The sequence below is a fragment of the Serinus canaria genome, chromosome 1 (genome assembly GCF_022539315.1).
Source record: "Serinus canaria isolate serCan28SL12 chromosome 1, serCan2020, whole genome shotgun sequence".
Lineage (NCBI taxonomy): Eukaryota > Metazoa > Chordata > Aves > Passeriformes > Fringillidae > Serinus > Serinus canaria.
The window spans coordinates 49013687-49032181 of NC_066313.1; the positions used below are offsets into that span (position 1 = coordinate 49013687).

General features: G+C 38.6%; 1 protein-coding gene across 1 annotated transcript in view; it reads right to left on the reverse strand.

Annotated features, from left to right (window-relative positions):
* The window catches only part of DCLK1 (doublecortin like kinase 1), a 226023-nt gene that overhangs the window by 13618 nt on the left and 193910 nt on the right, over positions 1-18495 (reverse strand). Inside the window, exons 11-16 of the mRNA XM_050978589.1 lie at positions 15989-16135; positions 10785-10918; positions 10003-10080; positions 9265-9361; positions 7397-7477; positions 832-945 (exon numbers count right to left, since the gene is read on the reverse strand). Coding sequence (XP_050834546.1) covers positions 832-945; positions 7397-7477; positions 9265-9361; positions 10003-10080; positions 10785-10918; positions 15989-16135 — 651 coding nt within the window. The remainder of the gene's footprint in view (positions 1-831; positions 946-7396; positions 7478-9264; positions 9362-10002; positions 10081-10784; positions 10919-15988; positions 16136-18495) is intronic.

An 18495-nucleotide genomic window follows, 5' to 3' on the forward strand; every position in this document is an offset into this window, starting at 1 on the left:
GCATTAGTATGAATAATCTCTTCATATGTTGAATATAACCTATGTCCATGTATATGTTATACACATGTTCATCTGTGAGGAAAAAATGCAATTGTATGTGACTTATGCTCCACTGAGGATGCCATTGAAATCTCAGTAAAGCTTGGTCAAAATTTTGGCCAAGCTTTGTTTCAGACACTCTGACATGTTCAAACCTGGAATGGCTCCACTGGAATTGCAATGTGACGGAAGGCAGCAAGAAGTTCCATTAAGTCTTTACCCTGTTAAATACTTCTGCTGACAGGGAAGCAGGCTGTGTGTGGCACTACAATAAAATGCTGCTGCCCAGCTAAATCTGAAGTGGCTAGACTCATGTTAGCCATGAAGGCAGCAGTGAGGCATCACAGCTCTCTTTCATGTCTTCAGAGAGGAGAGGCTTAGGCTATCATACAGATTTTCAGTTAAATTCTGAAGAAATTTCCATTTTAAAGTGGTGCTGTCCTCCAACAGTCTCTGTGTGGCCTAAATCCATATAATGAGTCAGCTGCCAAGTAAAATGTCATGATCCCACAGTTCAAATTGTTGAATTTATGTTGGAGTTAGGTCCACTGAGCTTCTGGTAAAATGTGGAACTGTGTGCTGTGTGTACAGTTAAACCTCCTAGGGCAGTTAAATAACAATGTGACTAACAAGGAGAATCAAATGTGCAGGATACCAGTCTAACTATGCTGATAGTAATTAAATGTTACATTTATCTAATATTAACCCTCTCTGGTTTCTTTTGGTGTCACAAACACAAAACTGTCTGGTGGGCAGATAAATCTGTTTCATCTGTGTATTTCAGATGCTTACTGCTATGACAGAAACTCCAGCTGCTGTGCTGTTGGGCTTAGGGCCTGTGTTGAAATGCTTCTTTATCTTCCCAGCTACTGAGAGCTGATGCTCATTCTCTGGAAGGCCATCATCCTGCAGATAAATAAAGCAAAATAAGACTTCAGAGAGGAAAGACAAATAAAAAGAAGGAACTGTGAGGTGATTCTGATAGGTTCCATCACTACAGAAAAGTTTACAAAACATTTGTATTAAAATATGGGTCAATCATTGCCTCCATCAATACGTTTCAGGTACTTACAAGATGAACATATTATGGCACCAAGCAGTCTCTCTCTTCTTCTTTACCCAATATTTTCTTCTCAAACTCTAGGTAATGTTCATTAATAATAATTGTTAAACATTTCATTTTTCTTATCATTTCTTACCATTTTCTTTCATTAATTACCACTACCCAGTTATTTTTTTGTCCATTGGTATTTCAAAACCTGAGGATTTCAGATGTGTTTAAGATTCTATTTACTCATCACATAAATTTAATGATAATGACCTCAAAAGTAAAAAGCATCCAAGATATTACAAAAACAAGAGGCTGGGCTGGGACATTCCTCCTTCCAGCTGAGACTCCTCACTTTGGAGAGCAAATCTGGATACATGCACCTAGGGATGCTGGCATCCTCCATACTGAGCAGAAACCCTGGCAGAAAGAATGAAGTTTGTGGTTTTGCGCAACTCTGCAGACTGAATTCAAGCCCAGGAAAAGAGAAAGGTGTTTTTAGAATTCGTGCAAAAGATCCTTATGCCTTAAAAACATGCAAAAAGCTGCTGCTCAGTGGGACTTCCCCACTAGCAGCATATGCAGGATTTCAGGCAAAAAATACGCAGAATACGTGGAATAGGAAACAAAATGTACAACAGGAAAAATAGACAGGGCCACGTGCCATAGTCATCCCTGACTGGTGCTGCATGGTGTGTAGAGGAATAAACAGCTGAAATGATTCTTAAGCTCCACTTTGGAGAAATCTTAGCAGAATAAAGGCAAACAAGAAAATATCAGAATAGTGAGAGATGACAGACATTTTTTCCTTTTACTTTTCAGCCATTATGAGTGCCCTTAAAGAGTTACAGAGCTGCTGCAGTAAATCATGAGTTCAGTGAGTGTATGGGAATTTTAGGGAGGTTGGTGGGGTTTGTTATTTATTTAGCTTGGGGAGTTTGTGTTTAGAGATCCCTTATTCACCCCTTAACAAAATGTCTCAGCTGGCAAAATATGGTCAAGTGCACACAGCTGCAAAACACAAAACAAAACAATACAACCCAGTAGCTGATTATTGTCTATCACTGGGGAGTCCTGGCTCGGTGGTACATGACCCCTAAAAATAACCTGCTTCCCACTGACCTTGCCTTTCCCAGAAGAAAGCTAGTCTGTAAAGTGAACTCCTTCTCACGAGAGGAGGGAAGAAAAATAAAATCATTCTCTTGGCTTTCTTGACATGAAAGTCTGCCAAGTGTTCATGTCATCTTGTCAAAAGACTAAATTACAGACAAGACAATAGTTACCAAGACTGTGCTCATATTTTATTGGTGAAGCACCACACCCACAGATCCTGTGGAAACGTGCCATAGGCAAATAGTTTGGGCTCCAGCTTTTAGATGAAATACCTTCCAGCCCTATTTAAGATGCAGCATAAGAATATATAAGAATTCCTCTATTGTTACTAAGTTTTCTTACTACTGTTGGTGCCACCTGATGTTTAGTAGCTCTCTTTTATTCAAACATGCTTTATAAACAAATCAATATATATTAAACTGGCTCCTAGAATTATTTCAGTCAACAATAAGGCAGCTATTGAGGGTGAGAGATAACAGCTGTTTAGCTAAATACAAAACAAGTTGCTCTGCAGTTTTCAAAGGCCAGAAGTGAAAAAAACCCACCCCATCAAACAGCAAATTGATCAGACTCATCAGGTTAAGTTTTAGAGCTGGAGAACAGTGTAAACATTGCTAACAAGAATTTCATTGGGCTGCTGAAATGGGAGGGATGTCAAACCCTGAAGAGGTTAACTGTTTCTTTCCCCTATTCTAAGTCTTTGCTTTTGGCAGTGGGCTAGGATCACAGAATTTCATCTCAGCCTTAGCATTATTCACAAGATTTTTTTTTTAAATGTGACCACTGATTTTTGTTGCTGCATCTGGGAACTTTAAAGAGTCATGAGCTTCAGAAGATGTTGACTGCTAATAGTCTGAAAGAAGAGCTCTCCTGTGCATACCTCAGGAGCTGAGCAGTCAAAAGAATTTGAAAACTCTGGAGCAGAATTTGAGTTTTCCCATGGACAATATGAACTGCTTGGAATGTTAACACATTTTTGGTTTTTGTTTTGGGGTGTTTTATTTTGGTTTTTGTTTGTTTGTTCGGTTGGTTTTTTTAATCAGCCTCTACAAAAAAACCTTTCATGGTGTATTTACAAAAATTCAAAATAAAAAACAATAAAAAAGAGGCACAAGGTCTTGGAGAAATTCTAGTAATTGATAAAAACTGTTTTCGTATTTGCACTGTTCTCTATGTCAGGAGACATTGCCACTCAAAGTAAGTGTTATAAAGATGTAATGAAGCTCAGGATTCCCAGACTCCTACTGCCCTGGAGCACTTAGATCCATTTCACAAGATGGTCACAAGAGCTTAACTTTCCAAGTCTAAAAATGTCAGATGAATAGATCATTATACAAGTAACAGCAGGAAATTAGAGTAAATAGAAGTGCTGGAAAAGCTTTTGGACACTGTTTCCCTTAAGGATTTTTTTTTTGTGTGTGTGTGCAGTGTCCTAGGGTGTAACCAAAAGTAGTGCAGCTGCAAAATAAGGAATGTCTTTTAAAATTAATTTCCTTACAAATGTTTAGCTCAGTGATACTTATTGCTTGATTATTAATTTCTTTTGCACACAAATTTCCAAGGCAGACACAGTGAGGGAAAAATAGAAAAGCTCCAGGTTCTCTAATTCTTTTTAGTCTGGTGTGTGCCATCTTCCTCTTCCAGCAACAACACACATTTTATATTGATTATTTTAACAGAGAAGGATTTACAGAATGCAAGCCAACCCTTTCAGCATTCACGGCTCAGTGATGTATTAGGAAACATTTACTACTTATACAAAGAAGAATGAGTTTGTCCTGTAACTTGTTTCAGTTTATCAATAACATCAAAGTTTAAAATGCCAGACCTCAAGCTTCCTGCCTCTTTTGTAAGTCTTTACCTTTGCAAAAAAAAAAAATTGAGCAGGTAAAGTAAAGATTTGGGGTCCCTGTAGGGGAAGTATAAACTAATGGATTTTTTTCCAGGTCTAAGTGTACTGCATAGGAGAGATGACTCCAAATAAACAAAATGGAGGGAGCAAAGAACTGCTGCTGAATTGCATTTAGAATTCAAGAACTCCATCTGTGGCAGTGGCATGTAGCCAACATCTTTTCAGGTTTTGTTTTTTTGAATTGAAAACAGCTGGGATATTATTCACATCGAAACTGCTTTACTGGTCTGACTCTGACCATAACAAGCTTTGCAGTTTCCAAGAGGAATCCAGATATTTTTATAGCAAAACCTTATACTGAAATGAGGGTTTGCTCCTACTGAAACTGTCAAAGCACATTCCAGGAATCTCAGCAATTTACCAAGTAATCACATAATAAGCAGCTATAAAGTAGAATGGTTATTTACAATCTACAAAATGGTTTTATACAATGTAAGCAGTTACAACACTTCTATCAAAGGTTTGATCAAAGAGAGAAAATGTTTCTTAAAATTGTCAAAGAAAACACATGCCTGCTTTTCAAGCCAGCTGTTCTATCTAGCATTTTAGCTGCAGCTTTAACACTCTGAATATGTTCAAAACTGAAATAAGAGAAGTGTTGTAGTGAGCTCTATCCCAGCTGAAACTAATAGAGAAAGTAAACTCTAGCATTTGACACCATGGAAAAGTATTTAAGCAGGTTACCTGAGAAAATGGAGTGTAGAGGAAAATTCCATGTGCCATTTCTTCTCAGAAAGACAGTATACACATAATTGCTCAGGTAATTACAACACATAGATTGCAGAGCCTTTTGTAAACAGGGATGAGAGCAATAATTCTCTGTCCTGAAGCTGGGAAAATGAGGTCCAGGGAGGCTGTGTGACAGACTTGCAGCTGATCCAGCCAGTGATGGCAGAGGTTTGTGTAGTTGGATCTGACACTTTACATTCTGCCTCTGTGCATCAGCAGGCTGCCCCTGCTAGCTTATCTAGTGACACTGCCCAGACACACTTCAGGGAAGTGCCCTTTCTCATGGACCCATTTAAGCACCTGTTTCAACTCAGCCATGTTCTTATTTCTTCCGATGTGAACTGGGATTGTAGTGCCATCCAGTTAATTTGATGCCCTGTATTAAGTGCTTCCATGTGTGATGCCTTGAAATGGGAGCAATGTTTGGAATGTGTTAAAGCACTTTCCTGAACTGGTCCCAGTGCTAGACTTTTTCCTCCCAGAAAAAAATATATGGAGGACATAGAAAAATTCAAAAGCAATTTTGATCCACAGCATAAACTATCTCTAGTGTAATGATGCAGACAAAACACTGTTGTGTTAAAAGCAGCAGAAAAAAGGAATTACAGAATTCTCATGGAATATTTGTTTCACTTACTTCTATAGACAGAACTGCTACAGGTTTTGATTGCAGAGAATTATTACCAGCATAAAACTGCAAGTGCACCAGAGGTAGACCAAAGATGAATTGATCACCACATGTTGTTTCTAACAGTGCATCACAGCCACTCTTTAAGAAGTAGTACATTTAATAGAAACAAGTGGATCTTGAACTTTCCCTGGTATATCATCTAGTTCACGCCAAACAAGTACCTAGGAACTTTGTGAGCCAAGAGCTCTATCCAGGCCACTATATTTAATAAGCACCAATGGGATCATCCTCCAAAAATGTATTTAATTCCCTTTTGAGTCCATTTACACCAGTTCTCTATACCACCTTCTGGCAAAGGATTCCGCATGTTAACTTATTGCACAGAAATTCAGGAATTTGCCAAGGTGCTTCAGTAACCAGAGCTCAGGTTTTTCTAGCAGAGCTCTGGAGTGTTAAAATTCTTTAGCCCCTAGCTCCTCTCCCTTGCTATCCCCACCAGCAGGTACTATTGAGGGCAGGGAAGCAGATCCTCATGTCACTTGCACACCACCACTATTGGATTACTGCCAAAGAGCTGCACCTCTTCTTTTTTATACATCACACTAAAATGGCTTTCTAAAACACATCATGGTGTAACAATTCAAAAAATTAAGTACCTGGGGGTAGTATTAACATTTCAAATATATTTTTCATAAAAAATGGAAGATTAGTGACCATTTCCTTAAGTGGTGGAAGCAAGTGACATTTGTAATCTCAGCAGCAGTGTGCAGGCTGACACTGCAGGTGACTTGGCCTCTCTGTGGCTTCTGATCAGTCACTTCCATCTCTTCCTCTTCAGAACTCCAAAAATCTCCACACATCCTCCTCCCATGGAGACAGAGTGACCCCTCAATCACCATAAGGCATTATAAACTGTGACAGAACACCATGTCCAAGGATAGCCCCTGGCACCAAGGAAAATAAATATTTCAGCTGCTTGAATGCCATCTTCAAAATAAAAAGATTTTCATCAGACATTGTCCTGGATTCTTGCACTCCTCAAACACCACAGAAGGGCTCTGCATTTCATGATAATAGCATTTACAATTTAAAAAGTAGTTTGGATAATAAGGGAGCCCTCCAAGTTTAAAGCATGTACTTGGAAAATACTTAAGTGATCACTACTACTCTAGATGGAGGACTCTTTCATAAAAAAAATAAATATCTGAGGTGACTGTATATTTGAATTTTTAGAATAGTTTTTTTTAGTCAGAAAGGGATTTTGGAGACAGCAGCTCAGGGACTGAAGAGTATTCTAGGGAGGACTGCACACTCAAACTTGCAACAAACAAAATGAAGCATTATTTCCTCTTCCTGTATTTTTTTCCACTGTTCATCCCAATTGTGGTTTTTCTCTCAGCTGTCCCTTCTGAATTGGAATATAAATTATATTTTCTGTCATCCAAATATTTTAAAACATGTTAAATAGTCTGGAATAATTAACAAATCTTAAATAGTGTCAGAAGCTAAATATGATTCTAAATGTTCCCCTGTTCCATTCTGGATTAGGCAGGTTTTAGAGTATGGGCTATATTTCAGTAACTCTTAATCATGATTGTGAGATTTTTGAGTCCTCCTCATCTCAGGAGAATAAAATGTGTCACTGAACCTGCAAGCTGAGAGTTAGAGATATACATTTAGCAAATAGGATTGAGATTTGATGAAAGTCCATTTCAGAGAAAACATAGCTGAGCACACACAAAAAATAGTGACAACTCCAAGGTACACAATACACTAAATCAGCCTGTAACCCAGCTGATTTCCAGTTAAATCTGCAGCATCTTTAGAATGTGCTGGCTTCCAAAAGGGCATAGTAAGGGCTTGACAGAAAAGAACTCAAAGGTGCCAAATTGCAAGAAGCATCTACAAGTCTGAAAATACTTACATTAACCCATGGATGTTCAAGAACTTGCAAGGCTGAGAATCGCAGATCTACATCTACTTGAAGCATCATTGTGATAAGTTCCTGAGAAATTGAAAACAGGCTTGAAATTAAAGAGCACTTTCAAAGAACAGATCAATTGTTCATATACTTAAGAACTCTTTAACTGATTTTGTAAGAGTGCTCAAAGAGAGAGTGAACTACTGACTGAAGAAATATAGTAAAATTATTCAAAAAATAGAAAAACTATGAACTGATGAACTCTCAGCTGAACTTCTAAATCAATATCTGATGGTATCTTGAAAAGCTAGAAGACAGTTCTGAGTTACAGTTCTGAAGCCACTGTTTAAGAGAAAAGCACTTAATACATAACGTGCAAAACAGATGGTCCCACAAAATTAGGTTAGCTTTCCATCAAGAAAAAGCCAATTCCTCTGTGGAAAAAAAAAAAAGCCACCAAATACTATTTTACTTTAAACTCTTGTTTAGATAACATATAAGATATTAAAAAAAAACCCTTGACACTTAAAATCATTATTTTTCATCCTCTGATTTTCTCTGCAATTACCTAGATTATTTTATTCACAGAGTGGAGTGCATGGAAACAGTATGGCAATATGAGCGAATTAAGGTGCATCTCCAAAGATAAAAGCTAGTCATTCTTATTTACAAGAAAAACTTAAATGGATAGGCTAAGGCTTCAAACCAGAATTTTCAGACAGAGCTGTTTGGCAGAAGGAGTTTCACAGGAAAACCTGCTGGCAAAGGACTTGCAAGGTTCCCATTAATGATGCTATGAAATAATGCCTGCTACAACACAATGATTTGGTTTAGAGGACTTCCAACTCTATAACTGTATCTCATTCTTTAACCTCATTAGTTAGAAGGCTCCACATACCTGTAAAAGCAGGAGGTAACTCTCCAAAGAATGGAGATTCAGAGCTACTCTCATTACCTGCGTCCACCTCCAAATTTAACTTTTTTTTTTCTTGTGATTAATCAAACCCTGTCACACTGAAGGAAACAGGAAGACAGTTTTTCATAGATTGCCTTACAGACCAGAGAAGTAAACTGACTGAAAGTAAGCACTTATCTATCTACAGAATGACCATGTGATTTTTCTTTTTACATTGACATATGTATTTTGTCTCTGTCCACATATATTTGTACATAGGACTACAGTGAATGCCAGATCCCTAGAAAATCTTTGAGTTAAACTGTTGCTCTGGTGAATTGGTGAGAGTTAAAAAACCTGATCTGCTTTGCAAGTATAATGAACTCTGTCAAGGTCTGTATCTGTAAATAATTATATCTGCCTTAGCACACCAAAGACTGCGGGTCAAGAGCTGTGACCAGAACAAGTCTGCATTTCATACCACTCTGCAACAATAAGGCAATGGGAGGCCTGGTTCTTTGACAGGAAGAAAGAACAGACATAACAGCTAATGGGGTCAATAAAGGAAATCAGCCTCTCCATAATATTATTTATTAGATAACATTCAAAAGCTCCAGGTTGGTACCTGGTGCCCCTCATAAGTACATATAAAGCACAGTCCAAGAGAGTTTTTGAGCTAGGAAGTGAATTACTTTAATTTTTTCTTAATCAATAAGGGCTGCTGGTGTCTGTGTTGTGTGAGAAATCATATAGAGATATGATTTCCATTTCAGAATGGGATCCATTTCAAAACCACACGGAGTCTAAAAGACAAAGTAACCAAATGAAACATAACTGGTGACCCAGAGGAATTTATAGGTGTAGCAGGAGATGTATGAGACATATCAAATACAACACTGTGAAAGGACAACATGCACTATGCACTCCCACTGGAAATGATACTGTAGAAGAAAACAGCATCAACTATAAAATTCACCTTTGCAGAGTCAGAAACATTGTCCCAATATGGAGATGGAAAATCCATCTGTCCCATCAAAATCTGATCAAAAAGCACTTCTTGGTCATCTCCACTTCTGTAAAGTAAAAACCAAAGAAAACCAACAACAAAACCCAAAAAGAAATTATTTTCAGATGTGGTTTCAGTAGACTTCTTAAAATTGCTTTTAATTGCTAATGCCTTAGTATGCTTTTAGAAGATGTTCATTGCCCCAAACATGCAGCCATGGGTGTTAGTGGTGAGACCATAAAACACAGTGCATTTGGTATACTCTTTCTTTCTGCTTGTCTTTAAGATTGTCCACAACTTTGCAGTTGCTTTGAGGGGATAAAATATCTGACATGTCCTTATTAACTGGCTTACATTTTAATTACCTTTTACCAACCACAAAATATGCTGCATTTTGTCCATGAAAGAACATGGTTACTTCACAGTGTATTTAAAACTTCAGGCAAAGGCACACAGAACCCATAATTAAGGCTCCTATTTTGCAATTCAATGAAGTTTAAACTACAATAAACAAACACGAGACAGAGATTTTACCATAAAATCACAGACATTTATGGGGCTTGTGTAGAACACTATGCAGAGCACAGAAAAAAACCATCAAACCCTATGAGCAGAGAACTTCTACCAGTGGGAATCTCTGTGCTTAATGTGAAAGGAGCACAGGGACCAATTCACATAACAAGGATGGTTGAATAGGTCAGTCCATACCCACGGAATGGAGGAAAACCACAGAGCAGGATGTAAGTAATCACACCCGCTGCCCAGATGTCCACTTTCAAGCCATATCTAGAAGTGTGAGAGACATGGTTAGAGACATCAGATTCTTATGGACTACAGAGGAAATATGTTCAGAATCATCAATAATTTCTTATGAATTCTCATCTGAACTTTGTTTACCTACCAATCCTCATTCTGCTATCAAATATTTTTTACATTTACATCATAAAATCAAAATTACATTCGATCAGAATGTGTGAGTGCACAGAAGTTATTTGGCTGTATTCTTCAGCTAGTTAACTAATTCAAGTGGAGTTTATTTGAGTTAGTGATGCCTGTCGACATGACGTCTGCAAAGGTGACATAGGCTGCTCAAGCCAGCAGGCATTTACTTTTTGGACAAATAGAGGAGGACAATGTGTAATAATGAAGTAGAATTAAGTAAATGGAGTTAGCAGTCTCTAGAGAATAGACTTCCTTCCAGTGGATCTGCAAATGGCTAGTGAGTACACTCAGTGTTAAGCTGAAAAGTTTGAGGCCAACAACTGGCAGAGGTTGAATACAACTCAAAAGCCAGCCTGCTCTGAACTGGTTTGGGTAAGATAGCCTCCAGAGGTCCCTTCCATATGAATTGTTCTAGGAGCCATGATTCTGCATCATAGCCAACCAAAGGCAGGATAAAAATCTTAATTGCAAGAACTCCAGTCTGGCACAATGGCAAGAATGTGCTTCGCTGAGTACACATCAGTGGATCACCACTACAAGTGATTTACCCAGTTTCAGCGATGATTTCTGGAGCTACATATGTTGGGGTCCCACAGACAGTATATAGAGGTCCATCCACAATGGTTGCTAGGCCAAAGTCTCCCAGCTTCAGGGACTTGCTTCCATCTTGGTGTTCATAAACCTAAATCAGGAGAAAAATTGAAAGCTTTACCACAAAACCATCAAGGCAACTACTATAATCACTTGCTAACTGCCTGAAATGTTCCTTCTTATTTACAGATTTTTTTCTTCCTCCTTACCTTTAACATGCTTTGAAAATTCACAGAAAATTTGGACAACTTCCCTTGAATACAGTCAGGATGTTTGGGAAAGACTTATCTCGCTACCTGTCCAACAAAAGACGTATGTAGCACTTGCTAGGTGCTAAAGCCCAGAAGCAAATGCTTGACCTTCCAGCAGTGGCTTTCCTACATCAGCTCCCTCCTGAATTCACAGTGCAGGTGGGTTGAGTTTATTCATTTTACTTGCAGAGAACTTAAAAGTTTGCACAGGAACTTCAGCTACTTAGGTAATAGAAAAGTGACTGTACTGATAGCAGTTCCAGGTTCTTCTCTGTGTGCTGAAGCCACAAGACACAAATCTGGCTGCAGTATTTCACCTAGAAATACTCTCCTCTTCTTGGATGACTCTTACACACCAATGAGTTTCTTACTGTAGTGTCAGGATCAATGGGGCACAAGCAGTTAGGGCTGCTAATGGGGATACATGAAAATCCTGTCTTAAAACCTGGTCTTCACAGTGGCATCGTGATCTTTCATGGGGTTTTATGGGTGCAAAGAGAGATTAAGATGCAGTCACATAAAAAAAGAAAAAAAAAACTAGAAACATCAGTAAAACAACCATAATTTTAAAAGCTGGCTCAGAGCAAAAGAAGAGCCCCAAACCTGCAAACACTGAAAGCTAATGTCCTAAGGTGACTTTATGATGCTGTATTGTATCCCCCACCATCTGCTTATGCCAGATAATAAGTCCTGTGCCTTTAAAATTAGATCCAGTAAAAAAATGTTTAAAATAAAAAATATAAAAATGTATCTAAATTAAACACTAGACTGTAAATCTATGTTTAATCAATGTGCTGGTTTGAGTCCTTGCTTGCCATTTTGGAATATTTCTGTGACAGTGCCTAAAAAAATGGAAACAGTCTAGAGGAGACCTTCTTATAATATCACTTTATTATTTTGCAAGCCAAACCAAAGCTCTATGCAATCTGGATCACCACTAGTGATATCATGTGAACAATTTGCACCAAAACTGTGTAGGTATCATACTTCCTAATCAAAATAATCCTTTATATACATATCTTGACCAGCTACTCCTACATCCAAAATCACTTTTATCTACAACTGTTTTAAGAAGAAAATCCTAGCTTTTTTTCTTATAAAAATGCGATAAATTCTACATGGGACCATTGAATAGTTTACTTGGAGCAAAAGTAAATTCTTGAAGTCTCTTACCACAGTTTCCTACAGATCTGGTATAGCTCATACTAATTAGTTATATTATACAGCCCCCATCCCCCAGTTTCTTATTTGTTAATCTTAGTCATGTCTAGAGAGAAAACCCCTCTGTGTCCTGAATCCCTGCTTACCAGGTGATACAGCCACAAGCAGACATTCAGAATACACAAAATTCTTCTCCTCTCCTTATGTTATTTTTAAGAATTCAACTGGATCTTTAAGAGGACCAGCAATTTATAATGGATTCACATTTCTCTTCTACTAAGCCAGAAAAAAGCTATGTTTATAGAAAAGCACTGGGAAAAAAAAAAAGCAATTATGGTTTTATTCAAAACACAGATTGTTAAATACATCTGGTTCCTGAAACTAAAGAAAGTGCTCTCTGAAATGGCAGTAATAAATCTAATTTCAACAACAGTTTTAATTAAAGTCTAGAGACTAGGGCTTTAAATATTCACTTGCTGAAATATGTAATGTGTGCACTTAGACATGAAGAGCTGAATCTGGCCTAATTAGTATTTCATATTCTGTTTCATGCAGTTATCTTTCTACACAGCCCTCTCTGAGCTGTGATAACCTAGCAAACATTTGTAAATTCCTTCCTTCAATAGACCACACCTTGTGGGACTCATCCACACTAGAAATTAATTACAGAAGAGGTTTGTTTGGCAATATTTACCAATGCAGAAAGTTTGGTACAGTGCATTTTCTATTATTCTGCTTCATCTGTCTCGAGGAATTACTTTTCTTGGAAAACTACTTCAGTTGACTTGTAAAAATGAAGAAAGTAACTTTTCCTCACCCTGTTATAGCTTCATATAAAAAAGAGCCCAATGTGAAGCTGTGGTATGTTACTTGCCAGTCAAGGAATGGGAAAGATAATTTAATGCTCATGTTATTCAGAATAAATGCAATATATGTTCCTGCATTTAAATACTGAAGGGCAATTAAAGAAATGGGGATTAGTGCAAATTGCCTGCTACGTAGTGCTTTCACTGTTTTAACTAAGCTATAAAACTGTGTAATTGTACTACACTAATTGAATGCAGCCACACATAATTGTATGCCACCATATGTATCCTATTAGTATAAAGACTGTCAGTATTTTCTAAGCTGCTCTTGTGATCAGTGCAGATGGCAACAGTCAGAGAAGTTGTTCTCTAGGGTTTATTATATGGCTATAAAGACATCCCATGACTTGACAAAATAAACGTTCTAAATAGCAACAATTATGAAAAATGTTCCAATTAAAACATGGAAGGCTCCCTAGAGAATAAAAAAACCAAACAAAAATGCTAAAACATCACAGGTATTCAGCACACCCTAAACTCTTGGACAGTTGACCGTTAGATGGACTTTACATGCCTTGAGGATAATATGGAGTATTTAAGCAGTTAAAAAATAATGGGTGCTGCACACAGGACAGGTTCACACACACAAAGATTTATTAGCAGGACCTAGAGCTGCTCTCACACATCAGCTCTAAGCCAGAAAGTTACTTTTGGGAAGAAGGAAAAATTTAAAGAGACAACGGAGGAGGTGAAAGTAAAGGTTCTACTGGGGGCTGGGAAGAGATGAAATAAAGCAGCTCCAGGTGAACATCCTCTTCTGGCCTCCTTCTCTAGAGCAGCATGTTTCCCTTCACTCCCCATGTTCTCCTCTAGCAACTCTACAGCCTTGCTCATCCTTCCTGCTGTCTTTTTCCTGCTAATGAGGTTGTTTAGCCTCAGGACATGGTCCTCTAAAACTAAAGTTACAGTCCATGAGTAGGAAAAGGGTGGGGGAGAAAGGGTTGATTCTCAAACTAGTGGCCAGGAGAACCAGCAATAACACAACCAAGAGTTTGCACGTGCAGCACTGTGACAGTAGCAGAGGGAAAGCCACAGCACAAGAACAACAAGGGAAAAATACCTCCAAGACCATTTAGGTGAAAGGTTAAAGAGCTACAAGCAAAAGGGCAGGCTACAAAAGGCAAGTAGAAGGTATTTAAATGCTAAGACCCGTGTGGCATTTTTCAAGTGTTTTGTAAATGCCATGAAAATAACGCTAGCTGCAATTTTGTGACATAAGGAACCACACATCCCATTTGACAGCTAGGATAAAAGCAGAATGGCTCAGACACACTGAGGTCACAACCAGCCAATGTCAGAACCAGGGTCAGAGCTCAGGTAAGGCTGGTTCCAAAGCACTCTTCTAAAGCAGTGTGTGTTTCCTTCAAGGACCTCATAAAACTTCGAGAATCAATGCAATTTGTGAATCAAATGCTGGCTTTTGAGGATTAGGATGATGCAAGAGGTTAAATGCTGCATCCTCACAGCTCAGTCTCAAAATCAATGCACAGTTCTGGAAAAGTCACTCAGAAATAATTCAGCTACAATGTGAACAATGTGATCATTAGTGGGTAATTACCAGAACAGCTGAGCAGGTAAATCTAATCCCTGCCCTGCTGCCCTCACCTCCTACCCATACCTCCTGACCACCTCTTTTCCCCCAGAATTTTAACTCTAACAACAAGAGAATTTAGGCATTTGCAGACAAGTCAAGACAGAGCAGCAGAGCAAGGCTTGTCCTAGACCAAGATCCTCCTGCACACTCCAGGAAAAGCATTAATGAATCCTGGCATGGGATTGCTACACCATCTGCATGCAGCCACCTATCAACACCAGCACCAGAAAACAAAGTGGAGCAAAAGGGCCAAGAAAGGCATAGTCATTAATGTCTAGTGAAACTTCCACCCAGTGTGTTTTCAGCAGTTTCTGGAAAATGAGGGCAGGTCACTTCCTCACCCAGAACCTGCCACTAGAGGAACTTCAGCTGTACAAATCCCACTGCCTGGAAGTTTAGCAATATCTGCTGGAGTCAGCTTTCCCATAAAAACTCTTCATTGTCAAGCAGGACTAAATGCATTAAGTCATGGCTGAGAGCACACAGCTGAGAGAACTGATACTCTATGATTCTACAAGCACTTTCTTTTACAGTTGCAGAATATATGGAGAATTGGGACATCCTGATATTGGAACATGTCAGCAAATTTGTGAAAACTCAGAACAGCGAAATAATCAGGAGAAGCTAATTTCTCAGGAGAAATAAAACCGTGGTGGGGATGCAACTGTTGCATTCAAGTGTGGAAAATTCTCAGAAGACTAATTGCCAGGGTATGTTTTTCACTGTCTTCAGTGGATATGGCTCATATGGATTTGGTCAGAAAAACAAAGATTTAGATTGTCTGTTTGTGAAAGTGGCTTAATAAAAAGTGCTATAGGATTATTTGGAGATGCAGTAGGGGAAGGACAATGAAGTCTCTTCCTGGCTCTGCTCTGATGTGTGACATGATCAGGACACAGCATTTACATGCACCATACTTGTAAAACTAAAGGGTTGCTAATTATTTAGGCAGTGACAGAAGTACAGAATAGTCTGCTAAGGACAGAACACATATTTATAAGAATCTTGAAATTTTCCTGCAGTTTACTACGATTTTACTTCTAGTGATCCCAGGAATTGCTCAGCTGTTGTGTCCCATGGAACAGTCTAGACATACCACCTAATGTTACTGTACTTCCTGGGACAGCTGTTATTCTTAGGAGAGCTTTACAATGCAAAGGTTAAAATTAAAAGATCAGTGACTTAAAAGGCTGAAATAAACTTGGCAGGCATGTGGAAGGAGGAAGTGCAGACCTTTTCTCACACATTCTGAAGTTATCAGCAGTACTGAAAGATGAATCTTCACTTACCAGTAGATTCTCCGGCTTGATATCCCTGTGGACAATGTTCAGGCTGTGAAGATATTTGATGGCACTGGCCAGATTGTAAAGCATCCCACTGGCATCCCGCTCGGTGTATTTGTTGGTGGAAGTAATAGCATCAAAAAGATCTCCTCCCTGGAGGCAAAATGACCATGGGATATGAGCAACATTGCTTGTGAAATGACTGAAAAATTTAGGGAAGATCAAGGAACATTTTTAGAGAAGGAGGAGGAGGAGGGGAAGGGAGCAGCACAGCTTCCTTGCACCTATAAACTATGGGTACTGTGATGACATCTCCCATAGTGGCAGGTAAACAGACCAATAACTCAAAACCATTGGTCATGGCTGAGTTGGTCAGCCAAGAGGCTGGAGTTCCTACTGCAAACCATTCCCAGCTGCTGCTGCTTTTGTAACACATCCAGCACTTGCCAACCTGAGTGTTCAGAGCCTGCTACAAATGTCTGGCAAGAGTACATACTTGCCTATCACGATGCCATTTACCAACCCTTGGCACTCTTCATAATAATCACAAACAGATTGACATCAAACTTTTGCCCAATGCCTAAGTGAACCCCAGGAAGATGAAGGAAATCCAAGTAAAACTCAGAACTCAAAGTTACCTATTCTCATTGCTATCATATTTTAAAAGTCTGTTTCCACCTCATAAAGCTTTGCAAACATGGATTTTAGAAACCACTTTCTCTACACAAGATGTGAATTCTTTGGTAGGGTGATGGCTCTTGCAGTCCCTACTGAAGAACTTTTCAGCATGTATGTCAGGCAATCATACTGGGAGACACAGGTGGCTGCTTGTGCCATTCTCACCTCATCATGCTAGTTCAGCTAAAAGCTGCTGTCAGTGAAAGAAAAACAAGAAAACAAGAGAGAATGAAGGAAAGAAGAAAACAAGGAAAAGCTATGTGGAAGTCCTCAAAGTTGGAATGATCTTCACTAGTATCTGAGGCAGCCATGACTGTGTTTCCAGAGGTGAGCTGGCAAGTGGGGAGAGGGAACTTGAAAGTGCTTGGACAAAGATGGAAGAGTCATTTTAAGGATGAGATTAAGAAGGGAGCTTGATAGATTGGAGGAAAAACCGATGATCTTTTGGGAGATTCTATTCAGAGGTATTGAGCCTTTGGCCAAAGTCAAAGCAGCATCACAAAGAAAACACAATCCAACAAGAACCAAAAAAAAAAAAAAAAAAAAAAAAAAAAAAAAAAAAAAAAAAAAAAAAAAAAACCAAAAACAAAAAGGCAAAGGATAACTCTGCAAAAGTAATGCAAAAATTGCCTGCTGCAGTCAAAACATCAAGAAAAAAATCGCAGAGGAGTGTATTTAAAAGAAAAAGCAGGTATTTTTCTGAAGGCAACAGAAGAGTCCCAGCTTTGCCAGCTCTCATAGTTTTATCAACAGCTTCAAGGTATTTTCTGGGTTTTTTTTAAGGCTCAACTCCAGTGTAAACATTTTTTCCATTATTCAGAGAAAGGAGGATGGAAGGGAAAGAAAAAAAAAGAATTTTTCCAGCAATCATGGCTACAGAGAAAAGGGAAGGAAAAGGGAACTACCAAAGACTCAAACCTGGTAAAACAGACTTTACTTGTTATATAAAAACAAAGAAACAATTAAAATTTTTGCATTGCTGAGGTACAGCTGAAGTATGCCGGGGCAGGTTTACTCCCATTGTCGATAAAAAATCCCAGCTCTCTGGAAATTGCTTACAGTCAAAAATTGTCAAATCTGGACCACATCAAATTTCTTGCCCTGACTGGTGACTGTTGAAGACACATCAAGATACATAGTGTCAAGGAAAAGGAAGAACAAAAGGCCAAGCTAAACCAGATAGAGGATTAGAGAGAAAGAGGCCAAATATTTGGCAAAAGTACAATACCATGTACTTCATGGCATTATCTGATCCCTAAGTATTAGATATCAGCATGTGGCAAAGTATGTGAGATAAATAATCTATCTTCCCTAAGCTCCTTCCTGTGAAACCCCTGTACCAGCTGCTTTTTAACATGAGGCAGTGGATTAGACAGATCTTTGGTCTTATCTAATATGTTCCAGATGCTCAGAAGAAGTGTCAATAACATCGGCAAAGCATCTGCCTCCAAACAAAGAAAATAGTCTGAGCTATGAGGAGCAAGAATGAAAGAAGCTGAGCCTCAAAAACAGAAGGAAAAATTTTGGCTTGAAGTCAGAAGAAAAGGAACAAATGTTCATGCACAAGAGAAACTTAAACTCGGAAAAAGACAGAGGCTGCAGAGAAATTTAACAGTCAAGACAATCTGAAGCAGAATACTTTTCTCCATTTAAGCATCTACTGGAGTCGGTAAAGTTTCTTACCAGGTATCCTGCTAAGAAAAGAGAGCATATATTTAGTCTGAGGCATTCTCTGTGTTTAAAGGAGAGTTGATATCCTGGAAAGAGTTAACAGAGCTGACAGCTATATCAGGCAGAATTGCTTTCAGACTTTCCTCTCCCCAAAGAGCACTTTA